This window comes from Gymnodraco acuticeps, unplaced genomic scaffold (genome assembly GCF_902827175.1).
Source record: "Gymnodraco acuticeps unplaced genomic scaffold, fGymAcu1.1, whole genome shotgun sequence".
In the NCBI taxonomy this organism is placed as follows: domain Eukaryota; kingdom Metazoa; phylum Chordata; class Actinopteri; order Perciformes; family Bathydraconidae; genus Gymnodraco; species Gymnodraco acuticeps.
The window spans coordinates 152,192-166,963 of NW_022992289.1; the positions used below are offsets into that span (position 1 = coordinate 152,192).

At 42.3% G+C, this 14,772-nt stretch overlaps 1 protein-coding gene and 2 non-coding genes across 3 annotated transcripts in view; 1 reads left to right on the forward strand and 2 right to left on the reverse strand.

The window, feature by feature from the left end:
• Positions 1 to 1,349: 1,349 nt before the first annotated feature.
• Positions 1,350 to 14,772, reverse strand: part of LOC117540848 (microtubule cross-linking factor 1) — a 79,186-nt gene continuing 65,763 nt past the window's right edge. Inside the window, exons 12-15 of the mRNA XM_034207731.1 lie at positions 12,908 to 13,243; positions 12,004 to 12,080; positions 9,883 to 11,353; positions 1,350 to 2,634 (exon numbers count right to left, since the gene is read on the reverse strand). Coding sequence (XP_034063622.1) covers positions 2,437 to 2,634; positions 9,883 to 11,353; positions 12,004 to 12,080; positions 12,908 to 13,243 — 2,082 coding nt within the window. The 3' untranslated portion in view covers positions 1,350 to 2,436. The remainder of the gene's footprint in view (positions 2,635 to 9,882; positions 11,354 to 12,003; positions 12,081 to 12,907; positions 13,244 to 14,772) is intronic.
• trnal-aag lies at positions 4,695 to 4,774 on the forward strand. Its single transcript has one exon. It is a non-coding gene; the product is annotated as a tRNA-Leu (tRNA).
• On the reverse strand, positions 5,296 to 5,378 carry trnal-uaa. The gene has a single exon. It is a non-coding gene; the product is annotated as a tRNA-Leu (tRNA).

The following is a 14,772-nucleotide window of genomic DNA, read 5'->3' on the forward strand; positions in this document are numbered from 1 at the left end:
TTGTTAAAGCTTTTTATAAAAAATGCTTCTGACCAGAGCTTTGTTTCCTTGTCATTAATGTTGAACACCACCAGAGGGGCTCTCACCTGAAAGGTCTCTGCTTCATGTGTCTTCAGCAGAAGATCTAGACTTTGATTGCTATATTTTCAGTTAATATTGACCTTACTGAGCTTTAGCCATATCCGCTGCCTATCATAAAAAATGTTAAGTACAGTGAACCTTTCTAAAATATACAGTAGTAAAGAGACAAACCCACCAGCATTATAGTAGCAACATTCTTGTTTGTGGGCTGTATATATAAAATTGACTTGAAAAAGTTGCTGATTTTAGAGTACTGGCACCTTTTTCATTCCAATTCAAGCACTGGGTATATCGCCATTTAGATTGGTTGATATGTCCATCTTTTGGACTCAGTGGACACACATAGGCTTTTCTTTCTCTAATGTAAAGCACGTGGTTTCATATTGCTAGATTATTGCCAGTTCACAGCTTCAAAAGAGTTTGAATGACTTAAACATAACAAAACATTACCCCCTGAGGTTATAGATAAAAAAACTCCTCCTCCTTAGAAGACACAATGCATGGTCCCTTTTTTATCTCTATCTGTAAATAATGAAATCAATGATGCCAGTTTTCCATTTAGCTTATGTTAGATATAATGCTGGATAATTAGGACAATTGAATTGAACATAGACATTGTTAATGTTACAGTAACACTTTTTCTACTGCAAAATGTCTGGAGGGAAAAAGTATCTGTTGCTAGAAGGTTCCTGTATTTTGAAATAAAAAGCAATACACCCCACCAAGGTCATGTTTAAATAATTCAGTGTAGATGCATGTGACTGGTTTTTGTCTTGCGTGACAAGCTGAGTATCATCAGTAAGGTGACACATATATGACCATGATGCAACAGGATTTCACTTCTGGGAGGACACAATCTTCTTATTCACATTCACTGTGTGTGTGTGTGTGAGTCTGTAATCCTGTAATCCCACACACACACACACACACACACACACACACACACACACACACACACACACACACACACACACACACACACACACACACACACACACACACACACACACACACACACACACACACACACACACACACACACACACACACACACACACACACACACACACACACACACACACACACACACACACACACACACACACACACACACACACACACACACACACACACACACACACATCCATCAGTCTCTGCCAAGAACGCAGACTCAGGTCTAATGAAAGAGCGTACTCTATCATGAGCTGTATATCTAACCTGCATCATGAAGAGATATAGATGCAAAAACACACACAGATGAGGAGGAGTTATTGTAAATACACATTCATGTTTATTTCCATTTAGTATTTACATAAGACTATAGCTCGTTAGACTTTTTTGACATAGATTTTCATTTAAAACATTCATATTTGATCCCCACAATCTCATTTTTCTTGACAAAAGAAAAAGTAATTGATATTCAATAGTAACAACTGTACAAAGACAGCCTGTAGGTACAATAATTCACTTAAAAATTCTTCTTGTTTTGCAAATCATGTGACAACAAAAACAACAGCTCGGCAGGAGTTTCCGTCACAACGTGTTTTTTCTTTTTCCTCCCACAGCGGAGCCGAGTGATCACAAATGACTAGAGCTCGTATGTACATGCACTAAAGTGCTAGTGTTCAAAAGGCATGCAGATATTTGACTGATATTCGAACAACTGCCTTCCAATATGCATAAGGTTAATCAGTTTGTTGTCACCCTTCTTCTACGCGGTAACAGAGTGAAACATTCATCCCCAAAAAAGAAAGAAACACATCAGAAATGACATCATGTGTCTCTGCTTCAGACCCGATGAAGCAGATATTTTTTTTGTTTGTTTGCTTGTGTTGTCTTTCCTCCTCTTGAAATAAAACAGAAAGTCAAGCTTTAAAGGCTGGAAATCAAGAAACAAAAGGTGTGTTCTCATTGAAAAGAACACCGATATTGACTGGATGCAGGACAACGTAAAAAGAAACGGAACATTTGTAAACAGATGCAACACATTTGCGTAAAATTCATACAAATGCATCGGTTGACCTAGTTTTCACCTGGAAAAGTCAGAATTGTGACTAAAATATATATGTTTTAAACACATGAACACACATGTGGGGCGATGTTTAACTCAAGTGTGCAGGCACCTTTTATGGAAAATGTAAATCTTTTTTTTTATGATATTACAGTACATTCCAGGTTCTTCTAAAAAAGAAGAAGTTCTGGTTCCTCGATGGTCAGCTGGTGCTACAGGGTGGATCCCGACCCCCCCTTCAGGCTCCGTCTCTGGGGAGTCTGTAGGGTTGAGGGGGGGTGGGGGGGTTTCTGAGGTACTGGGTCTTTGAGGCTGCGGTGGAGGAGAGGAGGTAGAGCACGGCCTCACGCTGGCTCCTCGCCCTCCAGGATGGGTTTGCGGTGTCCCGGCGGCGGGAAGGTGAACCTCCTCTTGGTGCCCTCGCTCCACTTCGGGGAGGGGGAGCGGACGGCCCACCGGGAGGGGGGGCGGCGGTTAGCTGGACGGGCCGGTCTCAGAAAGCAGGAGTCCAGAGGAGGAGCCACTGGAGAGCGAGGAAGGTCCTGCCAATGAGAAGCAGCTGTCAGTGAGGAGGGGGCAGCAACGAGGTGAAACAGGAAGTGGAGATTTGAAATGAAAGTGAATGAGCAGGGAGACCGAGGAAGTAGGCTATGTCAAGGAGGAAGTTTTATATTTATATATTATATTAAGGATTTTTACTTTTTCTCAGGAATGATTTTTTTATAAGCATCATTTGAAGTAAGAGCAGTACTGTAAGGGGAAATTCTGCAGCAATGGAGAGTTAGGACTCAGAGAGACACGAGGAGAGTTGGAGCTTTAATGTCAAACACGGATCTTTAATACAAGCATCGGCCGGAGAAATTCACATCACAAGTCACACAGTCAAAGGTTCTGACTGCACGGGTGGGTTGCCATGTCAAATCCCCCGCGCCTCTCTCTCGATAGCCCTTTTAACTAGTTCAGAGAGTAAACAACATATTTGGGGAGATATACTAAACAGCTGGGCACCCTGAATCACTTGCGTCTGACCCTTAATGGCCTCGAAGCCAGTGTTCCCACAGCCGTAAACCATTTCGTGACCGAGAGTTGAACTGGTTTATCAAGATAGCTGGAGCCTCCCATTCCTTAAGAGAGATACCAGAGCCAGGGTTGGTCGTAAACGTCAACACACAGAAAAGGTTAAATATCTTAGGAGTAAGACAGAATGATTCCCTCACAGGTACAGAGTACACCTGTAGGCTTTACTCGCTTCCTAGCTAATAAATAAAGTGGAGCAGACGGCAGACGTATGAAATATGTTTTAAAATGTTGAAACAAAATATGACTGAATAATGTGTCAAAAACAAGAATGATGTCTAAGCGGGAGTGTCATTGTATAAGGGTGTCTTGTTTTTCCTAAGCAATCAGTACCGCCCTTTTTAAAAGCATAACTTTAAATTAGTGGAGCAGTTTATAAAATAGTCTTAAAATATAATTAAAGAAATGCATTAGAGATCAAAAACAAACTTATCTGGGAAGAAAATACGTTTAGCTCGATACTGATTTAACAATGCAGTATCAATGTATGGACATGTCTTTTATAGGAGAGCAGGCTGTGAGAGGACACAGCTGGAGTCGCATAGAGGATCAACTGTCCTGGTGTGTGTGTTTAAAATCGATGTATGTCACAATGATGGATGTGTTTGACACAGAATAATGCAAACAAATGGGTTCAGAATGATGTATATTTCTGCTGTGGTAAACATGATGATGAAATAAGAGACTGCAATACATCTGTCTCCTGGATGAAAACAGAAAAAGTGAGAAAAAGGAGGACGAAGAGATGAGAGACAAGCAGGTGGGTGAGTTTTTCTCCCCCGTCAGAATGATGTCAGAGTGGGATTGGCTGAATGATAACGCCACTTGTCTGATTTATTAATAGATCTTCTCCAGGCGTTAGATTTTGGGGTGAAGGATAGGAGACGTTGACCCCGCAAAGCAACTCTCGTGCTGCGAAATGACACGATGATGAGCGATGGCAGGATGAACTGAAGAAGGTCAGACGGATGAAAAGATATTCCCAGAAGAAAATGACGTGCTACACAAACTGCGAGACTGATGTGCGGCGTCTCCATCAATAAATAATTTGTTCATGAACTGATGGATTGTGTACACACACCGGAAACACAGGCGAGTAGTCGTTTAATGAGCGGCTGGTGGGTTAATACAAGATTTACTATGCGATGCTAAAACATCAGATCAGACCACATATCATGCACCAGTGAACAGGAAGTCAGTGCACAAGAGAGGCTGCTGGACAACAGCTTCACATCAACTTCTCTGTCAACGATCAACTTTAAAGGGGAAATCCACCTTACCTTTTTACGGCCTTTTATAAAAACATCAGGATTAGCATTAGACACCATGGTCTTTGTTCAAGTTTTAAGAAATACAATTTGTCTTTGTAGAACAGGCAGTAAATGGAAATCTGTTCAGCCAAACGTCCTGATCATGTATTATAAATGTACTTTTGATATACCTCACTCTGCACTTCATGTAACTGATTTAAGTGATTTAACTGATTAGATCAAAGTGCTGTAGCTAAAGTAACGATGCAAGAGTCACCAGGATGGCCGAGTGGTTAAGGCGTTATTTAAGGCAAATGGGCATAAGCCCTCGTGGGTTCGAACCCCACTCCTGGTAACTTTAAGACAACTAGAAGCATAAGACTCATTACAGAAAATGACGGCTATTTGCAAGAACTTTAAAAAAAAAAAGACTAAATACCCTGTCAGAGTCGGGAGGGATCCATGCTGCAGCAGAGTGGAGTCATATTTACTTGGACGGTGTAAAACAGCTAATAGCTTTCTCCAGTTCTTCTGCCCTTCACTTAATTGATATTTGTGAAGCCAACTTGTTTTTGCTTTGCTAGAACACCTACCATGTCCCCTAATAGTAGAGTAGAGTTCATCGCAACAACATTAAAGGGAGTTGCAAATTAATTGTGGCGCCACCACTACAATCAGAAAGCTTCTTATTAGCTGACATTTGAGAGAGTCCAGCATGGAGAAAGCTATTACATTAGCTATGTTACACTATCCAAGTTAATATGACTCCACTCTGTAGCAGTGATAACTCCACACATGTATTTTACACTCTCCATGGTATTTCGTGATTTTACAAGTTCTCGCAATTAGCTTGTTCATTAATAGTCCACTTAAAGATACCAGGAGTGGGGTTCGAACCCACGAGGGCATATGCCCATTGGATCTTAAGTCCAACGCCTTAACCACTCGGCCATCCTGGTGACTCTTGCAGGAGTTCTTTAGCGTGTGAAAATCGTAAACGTTTTTTACTTGTTTTTGTACAGAAAGAGTATATCAACGCAAACTTCTGAACAGAAATGGAATTTAGGCTTCACTATATTCTAGTAACAGAGCTTTAGGAAACTAACTCATCATAAATGTGCACTGACAGACTGATATCATATTGTATAGCAGTGTAAGAGTCTCTGATTGTGGATTTTCCCTTTAAGCATGCAGAATGGACCACAACAAGCAGTTCATATCCACCAAGCATCACACGGTATAGAAAGGGATGAGTATTAGCAGCAGTCTTCTTCGGATAATCTTTCCAGGACTTGTTAGTGTGAGAGGAAATGACTAGCAGGAACTGTAAGAGGGAAGAGAAAAGAAAAACACTGTATGGACAAAAATGGGTGAAGAAAGTAAAAACATTGAGAGAAAACCTGACTGATAGAAACACAATGTTAGAGTAACAACCAGATAACTGTGGTACAGGGCCTCCAGAGAAGCGTCCTAAAGAGTCTCTTCTCGAATCACATGGACTGAGTTTGCTTTAAAGGACCATACCGACTTTTTTGCAGGATCTATCCAATTAAAGTCATTAAAATGTCTGCATTACAGCCACATTCAATACATCTCTTCTCTGTTTGGTATGACGATCAACTTGCTGAAACTGCTTCAAATGCAAACCCCATTACAGTGAATGCTTCAGTTTTAGTCAAAGTAATGTTGTCATTAAAGGAGCAGACATGTTCCCAGTTTTAACTCATAAGAACCCGGACCCATTTCTACTTTTGGGAAACATCATTTAGACTAAATAGACCACCTAGAACACATTTCTGACAAGAAACCGCCCCTCGTGTCAAATATCTGAAATGTGACATAATGGTCACATTGGGCTTTAATGGTGAAATAACTCTTATTTTTAACTTAATTAATGAGGATGATTTTTTGGTTTAAATTAGTTTGAACATTCTTTGAATTGAAGAATAAGAACATATTAACTCAATATAATTGAATCAGCTAAATTAACTGAGCAGATCATAATCATATTTCTAATTGTGCATATATGTCGCTTTGGGTTTACTGTGAAAGTTTAGGGTTAACGTCCCGATGTGACACAGCAATGTTTGTCTCATTTGTTTCATATCAATTTGATCAAGAAATGTTTCCAAAACAGGTTAATGTAATAAAGGACATGTTATGTAAGCATTTTAATTCTTAAATGGCTTGAATTTTACTTTTGACAACAAACAAAAAAGCTTTTGAAATGTAGCTCGTTATGTCACATGTGTTAGCCTGGCACATGGACATCTTGGACATGTTGTCATGGGAACACAAAATCACATGTCCTGGACCATGACCCACCAGACTGTTCAGTGTGTCTGAGGGACTTCATGTAAAGGCTAAAGCTGAATAAGGAACTTTCCATAACGTTTAAAGTTCATGTGACACTGGGTCCTTATGGGTTAAATGACCATTGCAAAGGATTTTTACGTTCTAAACTACTTTTTTGTCATATGTGTAAAGCATGTTTGTCAGTAAACATGTTGCAAACAATCACCAACAGCTTTAAGCCTACTTAAATGTACACTCTTTAAAATCTAGATCCTCAAATGTGCAGTTTTCTTGACTTTAGACATTGAGATATCCACAGGGAATGAATGGGTTTTAATCATTCATAATGCATTTGAATTGCCAATCTCCCTTTGTTGTTTAGTGTCTCCAATAGGAGCCTAGGATCATCAGAATAATCCCGTCATCACACACTAATGCTGTTTAAGTCTCCTAAAATAGATTTTCTAACCTTACTGGTGTTAAAACCGAATCATTTTAAATGTATGGTATGGCACTATGTAACAGCAGATGTGATTAATGTGGTTAATGGACTAAAACATGCAAAAAACACCACTATGGTCCTTTAAATAATACAAACAAATGATCTACAACAAAGAAAGTGAACATGCGAGCATTAAAACGAAGAAACAGATGACACTCCGATGGCTTCACACACTGTCACTCTGCCGTCCTGTGAAGCATGCATTAATGAAGAGGGTGAGGAGGAGGAGGGAGGAGGAGGGTGGGGTCTGCACGGCGGGAGGTGAGAGGTCCGTTTGGCTGGTGGACCCACTGCCAAAGGTTCATGGAGGAAGAGGAGGAGGAGGAGGAACTTACATCACGGAGACAAGCAGAGTTAGAGTCCCCAAGGAGTTGTTAGTATGACAGTGTGGTTCTGGATCAGAGCACAGGGGGGGAGGGGGGAGATAAAGCCCAGAGGGGAGGGGAGGAGAGAGGGGGGGGGGGGGGGGGGGGAGATAGAGCGGGATATGTTAATTTGTCAAATCGTGTGACATATCAAAGGTTTACCAGAAGATACAGTGTATAAAGAATCTCAGTTTGGAAAGTTAACACACACACCCATTCACTTTAGACCTGGAAAAAAACTGGGACCTTGATTTAGATAAACACAGGACAGTCTGATAGTGTTTGAAATAAATGACATTATCTACAAATGAACTAAGGTCAGGTGATATGACAATATAAAGGCGTCACTGTTGCAGATCAGACCTCTACAGGACTATGCTAGCTTCTTCCATTGTTGTCTGACATTTTATAGGACAACACATTTATGGTGCATTTCCACCATAGCGCGGAGCGCGGTTTAAGCCTGCCGTGCCCGGCCCGTTTTTGGTTACGTTTCCACTAGGCGTAGTTCCGGCTAGCGGGTACTTTTTCACAGTTTTCTGGCTCTCCAAAGTCGAGGTTCTTTCCGGGCCAACAACCGGGCTCAGTATGCTAAACTAGTGAGAGAATCGCTGGCAACTACAACAAAATGAACATATTTGACTGTAATTTAATTGTAATACACGTTTCAAAATGATGCCGAAGTAACAACATACTGATACCGGTTAGTAAAAATCATGAATTAATGCTTTGACAAGTCTGCAGACAGACGGCAGGCGAAAAACCCTTTTAAAATGCGTGTTTTCTAAATGGAGATCGGCTAAGCTAACGCAGTATATGCTCCGACCGTCCACACTCACAACAACGGCCTACAGACATAAATAAACCAGCGACTGTATTCTCCATGACACAGGCAGTCTGTGGTTTGTACTTGTTTAACTTTTGTCTAGTTTCTGAACGGATATGAGGAGCTGTGAGCTCTGAGGGCTAATAGCTAACGGCTGTGTTGTTTTTCTGGGGTTCTCATTGAAGATGACGCCATGGCTCCGCCTACACTGCGTTACCATAGTTACTACCCCAGTTCCTAAACTGTAATGGAAACGCAGCATAAAGTGAGCCTGGCCTAACAAGGCCTAACTATACCTTACTAAGCCGAGCGAGGCCCTGCAGTAGAAAAGCGCCATTAAAGTAGCAGTCTTAATAAACTGGATCAGCTAAAACCGACAGTGAACTAACTTTTCCAGTAAGTTTACTGTTTCACGACTATTCCAACATTGCGTTCGGGTTACTGGTTGACCTTTAAAATAGTTTGAATAGGCCTCTTTAAAGATATATTATACCCCGACTGTGTGTTTATCTATTTGAGGCACATAGAAACAGTAATAACTGATCTAAGTCCAGCCGTATATTACTATAAAATCACATATCCGACGTAATCTAGTTTGTTCTGCAGTGAGCAGCAGCTGGTCAATCCTGCATGTTAGTGGACATATTAACCACCATATGTGGGATTATGTTGCTCACTGTTAATGTTATGGGTTTATATGTACAGTAAGACTTTGGTATATTGTTTGAATGTAGAGATTTAATACAGTTTAAACCTACTTTTCAGAATTGTAACCTGTCTATAGAGGCGTGCCAGGACAAACAGTAAACTAAAAGCACTTTTCTTTTTCTGTTTCATCATTCAACCATGACCAGAAAGATGGTTTTCTGTCCGTCTTTTATTTTTCCCACAAGTCAGCTGAATGGGTGGTGAAAATGGCCCAACCGATGTGTCAGAGCACTGATTTTAAGGAGTGAAATTATCGCTTTTCTTTGGTTCATTTGGTATAGAGGAGCTCAAGAACCACTGAAAAACATTTAATTGGAGAGTTTCTGATAAGGATTAACTCTGTAGCTATGATCTTACTCAGATCATTACTGTTGGATCATTAATTTCACTTCTCCAATCATCAGACGCATAAATCAGGTTTCGGTCGGGCCTCACTGAAAGTTAAAGATACAGAAATAAAAAAGAAAGACACGACAGTGCAGAAGAAAGTACAGAAGAAGAAGAAGAAACCTTAAAGAGTGTACAGCCATGATGAAAAGTTCAGTATTTTTGAAGAGGGTCAAATATTTTGACATTACCATTGCATCAGTCAGTGCTTTCGATCTGAGAAAAAACAACATTTTAGTCAAATTACAACTTCAGCTTTCTCTCTGATGCTTTAAAGTTTATCTTCAATCCACAAGTCATAGGTATTTTTGCTTCATAAAACAAGGACCCCAGATCAAATGAGTGAAGAAGCGATGGATCCGGTTTGCCTGTATATTTACCTCTATACATCCGGACTGTCCTCTGTCAGAGTCCGCCTGCCTGCTGCCGCTCTGCCCCCCTGTCTGAAGCCTCCTCTCGTCTCTGAGTCCTTGCTCCTGCAGCTTCTTGTTGAGGATGCGGGCCGTGTTTTCAGCCAGCGTGTATCCCGGCGGGGCGGACAGATCCTGACGTATGCTCCCCCCCTCTACGTTCTCCAGTATCAGCTGCACTGGGCTTGGAGAACGACCTCGGACAATCCGTAAACACTCGTTCCTGGGGTCCACTGCGATGGCCCCCTGAACTGGAATGGACTCTGTGATTGGGCGAGAGCGACTGGGGGATTTGTTGAACTTGGGCATGGGCTCGTAGGCAACGTGTGTGTGGTCAATGATGTTGAAGAGGCTGGAGAGGCCGTCGTTGATGGTGGTGTGGACGGGGCTGTCGCGGGTCGTGGTGGAGCGAGCCCACGCAGACTCGTTGCTGCTCTTCTGCGGCGTGGTAGGGGTCGGGGCTTTGTTGCTGGGCAGATCGGCCTTGCTGTTGGTGATGGACGGTTTCCTCTGGAGCTTTGGCGAGCCGTACTTTGGCGAGCAGCACGGCCGCTCAAACTTACTCTGGACCACTGGAGAGTACTGGATCTTCCTGGTGTTGCGCGACGGCGAGGAGATCGGCGTGCCTCCTCCTTTAGGGGTGAGGCAGCGGTGAGGGCTGCTGGTCAGGGTCCTCAGAAGGTCCGTCTGCAGACCCACGTTGATGGTCTGGGTGGTCTGCGTGCCTCGGGTGCTGAGTCCATTGGTCTGGCAGGCGGTGTCTCGCACCACGGGCCCGGGCGGGGATCGGATAGCGTTCCTGACGGAGATCGCCACCTCCTTCATGTCGTCACTCATGTTCCTCGATAACTGCAGCTCCAGAGAGGAAGTGTAGCCCACAGTGGGGCAGATAGGAGGCTGACTAGGAGAAGTCCTCAACCCCCCTCCCTCCAGGAGCCCACATGTCCACCTCCCCCCGCTGAACACCTCGTCCGGCCCGCTGGCCCCCCCACCTTCCTCCCCTCCGCCCCTGGCTTTGGTCCCTTTGGCGTACAGGAAGTCTGGGTCTTCAGCTGTCCCCGCTCGGGTGGGGCTGTGGAGCAACACGTCGTATTGCTCCACTCCCAGCCCGGCAGCCCCCCCTCCGGTGCCCCTCAGCGGGGACTTTAGGCAGTGCTCGGGGTCGCTCAGGGTGCTGGTGGTCAGGGTGGCGCTGGTGGTGAGGAACCAGGAGGCTGGAGGTTTGTCTGTCCACTCCTCCAGGGCAGGATTCGAGCCGGACGCAGATGATGGGAAGTCCCAGCCCTTATTGTTGAACTCCTCGATGTACTTGAGGTCGTCCGGAGACAGAGGAGGGGTCACGTCGTCTTGGCCCAGATCATCGTGGCGAGTCTTGTCGGGGAGAAACGGCGAGCTGTCCATCAACCGCTGGAAGTCGCTCATGGAGCACACTGACTTGGCTCTGGAAAACACACAAAGGCACAAACAGTTCATCAAAATGTACTTCAAACAGGAAAATGAAAGCAAACAACATCTCAACCAAATTATCTTTTCGATTTGAGTTTTTAAGCTACGCAGACCTGAAACAAACTTCTTGAATATCTGAGGTCAGCCCCAGATATTCAAGAAGTTTGAATATCTGGGTTCGTTTAAATCGAGGCTGAAAACCTTTCTCTATAATGACGCCTTTCCAGAGGTCATTTAACTTTATTTTATCATTGCACTGCAGCACTTCTTGCACCATTATGTGTATTTGCAATGTCTTTTTTTGTAAGAATGGGTTATTGCCCGTGTATAGCACTTTAAATTGCCTTTGTGTCTTAAATGTACTATACAAATACACTAACCTAAAACTGTTTTGAATGATTTAACAGCACACTGAGCTGGATCACTTCCCCGCCACTTGAGAAAGTTTCACAAAAGTTCACCAGGGGCAAAATCACAGCCGGTCTCCGGAGGGATTCATGTGTATGTATGAGCAACAGAAGTTTAGCAGGAGGCTGGAAAATCTGCAGCAAGTGTTTACTGCTGACATCTATTAATATGCAGCAGCTTGTTATAGAATAGTTTACCCATAAAATACTCAGTTTGATTTCTTTTTCATGATGTTACCTGAGCAGACTGCCCACAGCCATGTCGTCCTTCGGGCTGCCAAGATCATCGTCTCTCTCCGAAATCTCATTCAGGGCCTGAAACACAACGGATCAATCATGTGAGAACGTTTCCAGTGTAAGATGATTTATAGGAGGTAACATCAGGCGGAGAAATCAGCAGTTGAAATGTTTAAATATCTGTTATTTGAAATGTACTATGGCATATAAGTGCCACTGTAAGTTAAAATATATATATATATAAATAATGTATTCTGACATACGTTGAATGAATGAATCACATCACTTAATTTTGCCACCACATTTCTCAGAGGAGTTTTGTTCTCTTACATTTGTGAATTTATAATAAAAAATAAAGAAAAGATTCAAGTTTTTTTCTCGTAAATCTTCAAACTCAATATCAGAGGTTTTCTTTTTACCATTGCTCGCCTCCCCGGCTATATAAGCTTATAGCTATTCTTTTTACAGCTACAATGACCTACATCCAATGTTGTAGAAAACAGGGAAACCTTCTAAAAAAAGATCTAAGAATAAATTAAAACTAAAACAAATATTAGCAATTTGAGGTTCAGGTTTTTGAGTGCCACCCGAGGAAATTGTCTTGGCTGTTCAGGACTAATTCACCTATTAAAATATCTATGAAATGTCTAAAAAAAATGCCATTAGGTCGATGTTATGGCTTAAGATAAATGCCTAACACCCTAGAGTGTAATGTGATGTATCCTAAATGCTCAATTTTGACCTAATTTCTTCTTCCCTCACATCCAAAAATGAAAACGAATTATTCTCCTGAAACGTTCAGAATCTCTTTACACAGAGGGGACGACACGTGTTGATGTAGAAAAGACATGAAAAAGTGGACTTGGACCTTTAAATAAGTAAAAGTGACTTGGTGGATGTGTTACCTCCATCATGCAGGGGAACCTCTTGTCGCTCTCGCTCAGTCTGGAGGGGGGCGGGATCTCCAGGCTGCTGAGGGGGTCCAGAGACAGAGCGTCCAGGAACAGGTTCTCCGTGGGGCCTTTCAGCCTCCGCACGGCCCCCTGATGCTCCAGCATGGCCTCGGAGTCAGAGTGGGAGCGTCTGGGGGGGGCAGGAAGTGGGGTGGAGGTAGAGGGGGAGCGAGGGGAGCGGGGGGTGATGCAGGGACTGTCCTGAGGAGAAAACACGCCTCTCGGGTCCGAGCCGCCATCTATAACGTCAAAGTCTTCGCCTCGCCGGCTGCTCAGCTCTCTCTGCAACTGAAATACGAATCACACACACACAGATATCAGAGGATCAGTCTCATTCACTTTGTATAACAACCAGACTGTAGTTTGCAAGTTAGAGCTCATTATATACAAAATCCTGACACTGAAATTTGCCAATTATTCTAAAAAAGAATGTGTATTTGTTTGTTTATGGTCTTAACATCACAGCCTATATTTTAAGGGGTTAAAAGGATGTTTTTGGATAAAGAGCTCCAGCATATAACCACAACATCCCGGGTTCAATTTCAGCCTTGGGACTTTTGGTGTATCTCAACCCTCTTTCTCTCTCCCTCCAACTCCAAATCATATCAGCAAATAATACATTTTTCTTTCTGCAAAAACAAACAAATAAATGATATTAAAAAACACTTTGATAAGGATCCCATTACATTTGTAGTGCTTTCTGGAGGCAATTTCACATCAAAACTGTTTCTAAAAACCTAAAAAGAAAATCTTTGGCCTATCTGTAGTCATTTCTTGATTATTATCGGTACGTCAGTACAGATTGAGAGGATAAAAAAGGCAGTTGTCTGCCATGTTTACACGAAAAATGACTTAATCAACTAATTGATTATAGAAATTCTGGTGATTAATTTTCTGTGGTCAATTAGTCTACTAATTGATGCAGCTTTCTTGCAGAGAATGTAAGGACACATATCGTCCAGGTCAGGGGGACTTATGGGTCCCCACATATAGTCTTTGCATTTACAGTATGCTTTATACATGCGATTTGAGGCTTTCCTCACATACATGTACAAATACCTATCGTTCCTTTAGTATAACAGTAACCCTCCAATCTGAGTTCCACCTGTAGCACTCAGAGGTAAGTGCCTTGATTTAGGCTCAAGGTTAAAGGAAGACCCCCCCCCATCACTTGTTCACTTTCACCCACTGTTATCAGTTCATGTGGTGATCTGTGTTTCATAACTTTCAGCATGTATCTCTGTCTCTTCATTCAGCGTTGCATCAGCAGTTTTCTTGCTATTTTCTGAGTGTGTTAATATTCCAGCCCATGCTTTATATGTAAATACTATCACACTCATATTAAATTAACCAGCTCAATCCGGCCTTGAACATCAAACAGAGTCGAGACGCTGCAGTTCTGCTAAATAAATCTCACAAAAGACATACATTATTCAGTAAACCTGAGTTTGTATTGTGTCTAACCTTGCAGAGTACTAAGGAACAGACAAGATAATCGCATATAGAGGTGCTTTGTCACTCTTTCTTATATAAACACACACTAACATCGTTTAACAAGAAAAAGCTTCAGATCTTTTAGATGTGTTTTCCTAGTTTACTTTAGTTTACACTTAAGCAGTTCATTCAAAAGGGTTCAAGGCTGCGAGTTCAGATTATTTTATTCAAAATGTTAAGCTGTAAATCTTAGCCTGAATCTGATTTTCTCTGCTGCATGTGAATGTAAAATGATTATCACCTTTAGACATAGCATCACCCATGAAGGTGTTCTCTTAAGAGATGGAGATTGGCATTGGTTTTCTCAGGGGACAGAATACGAA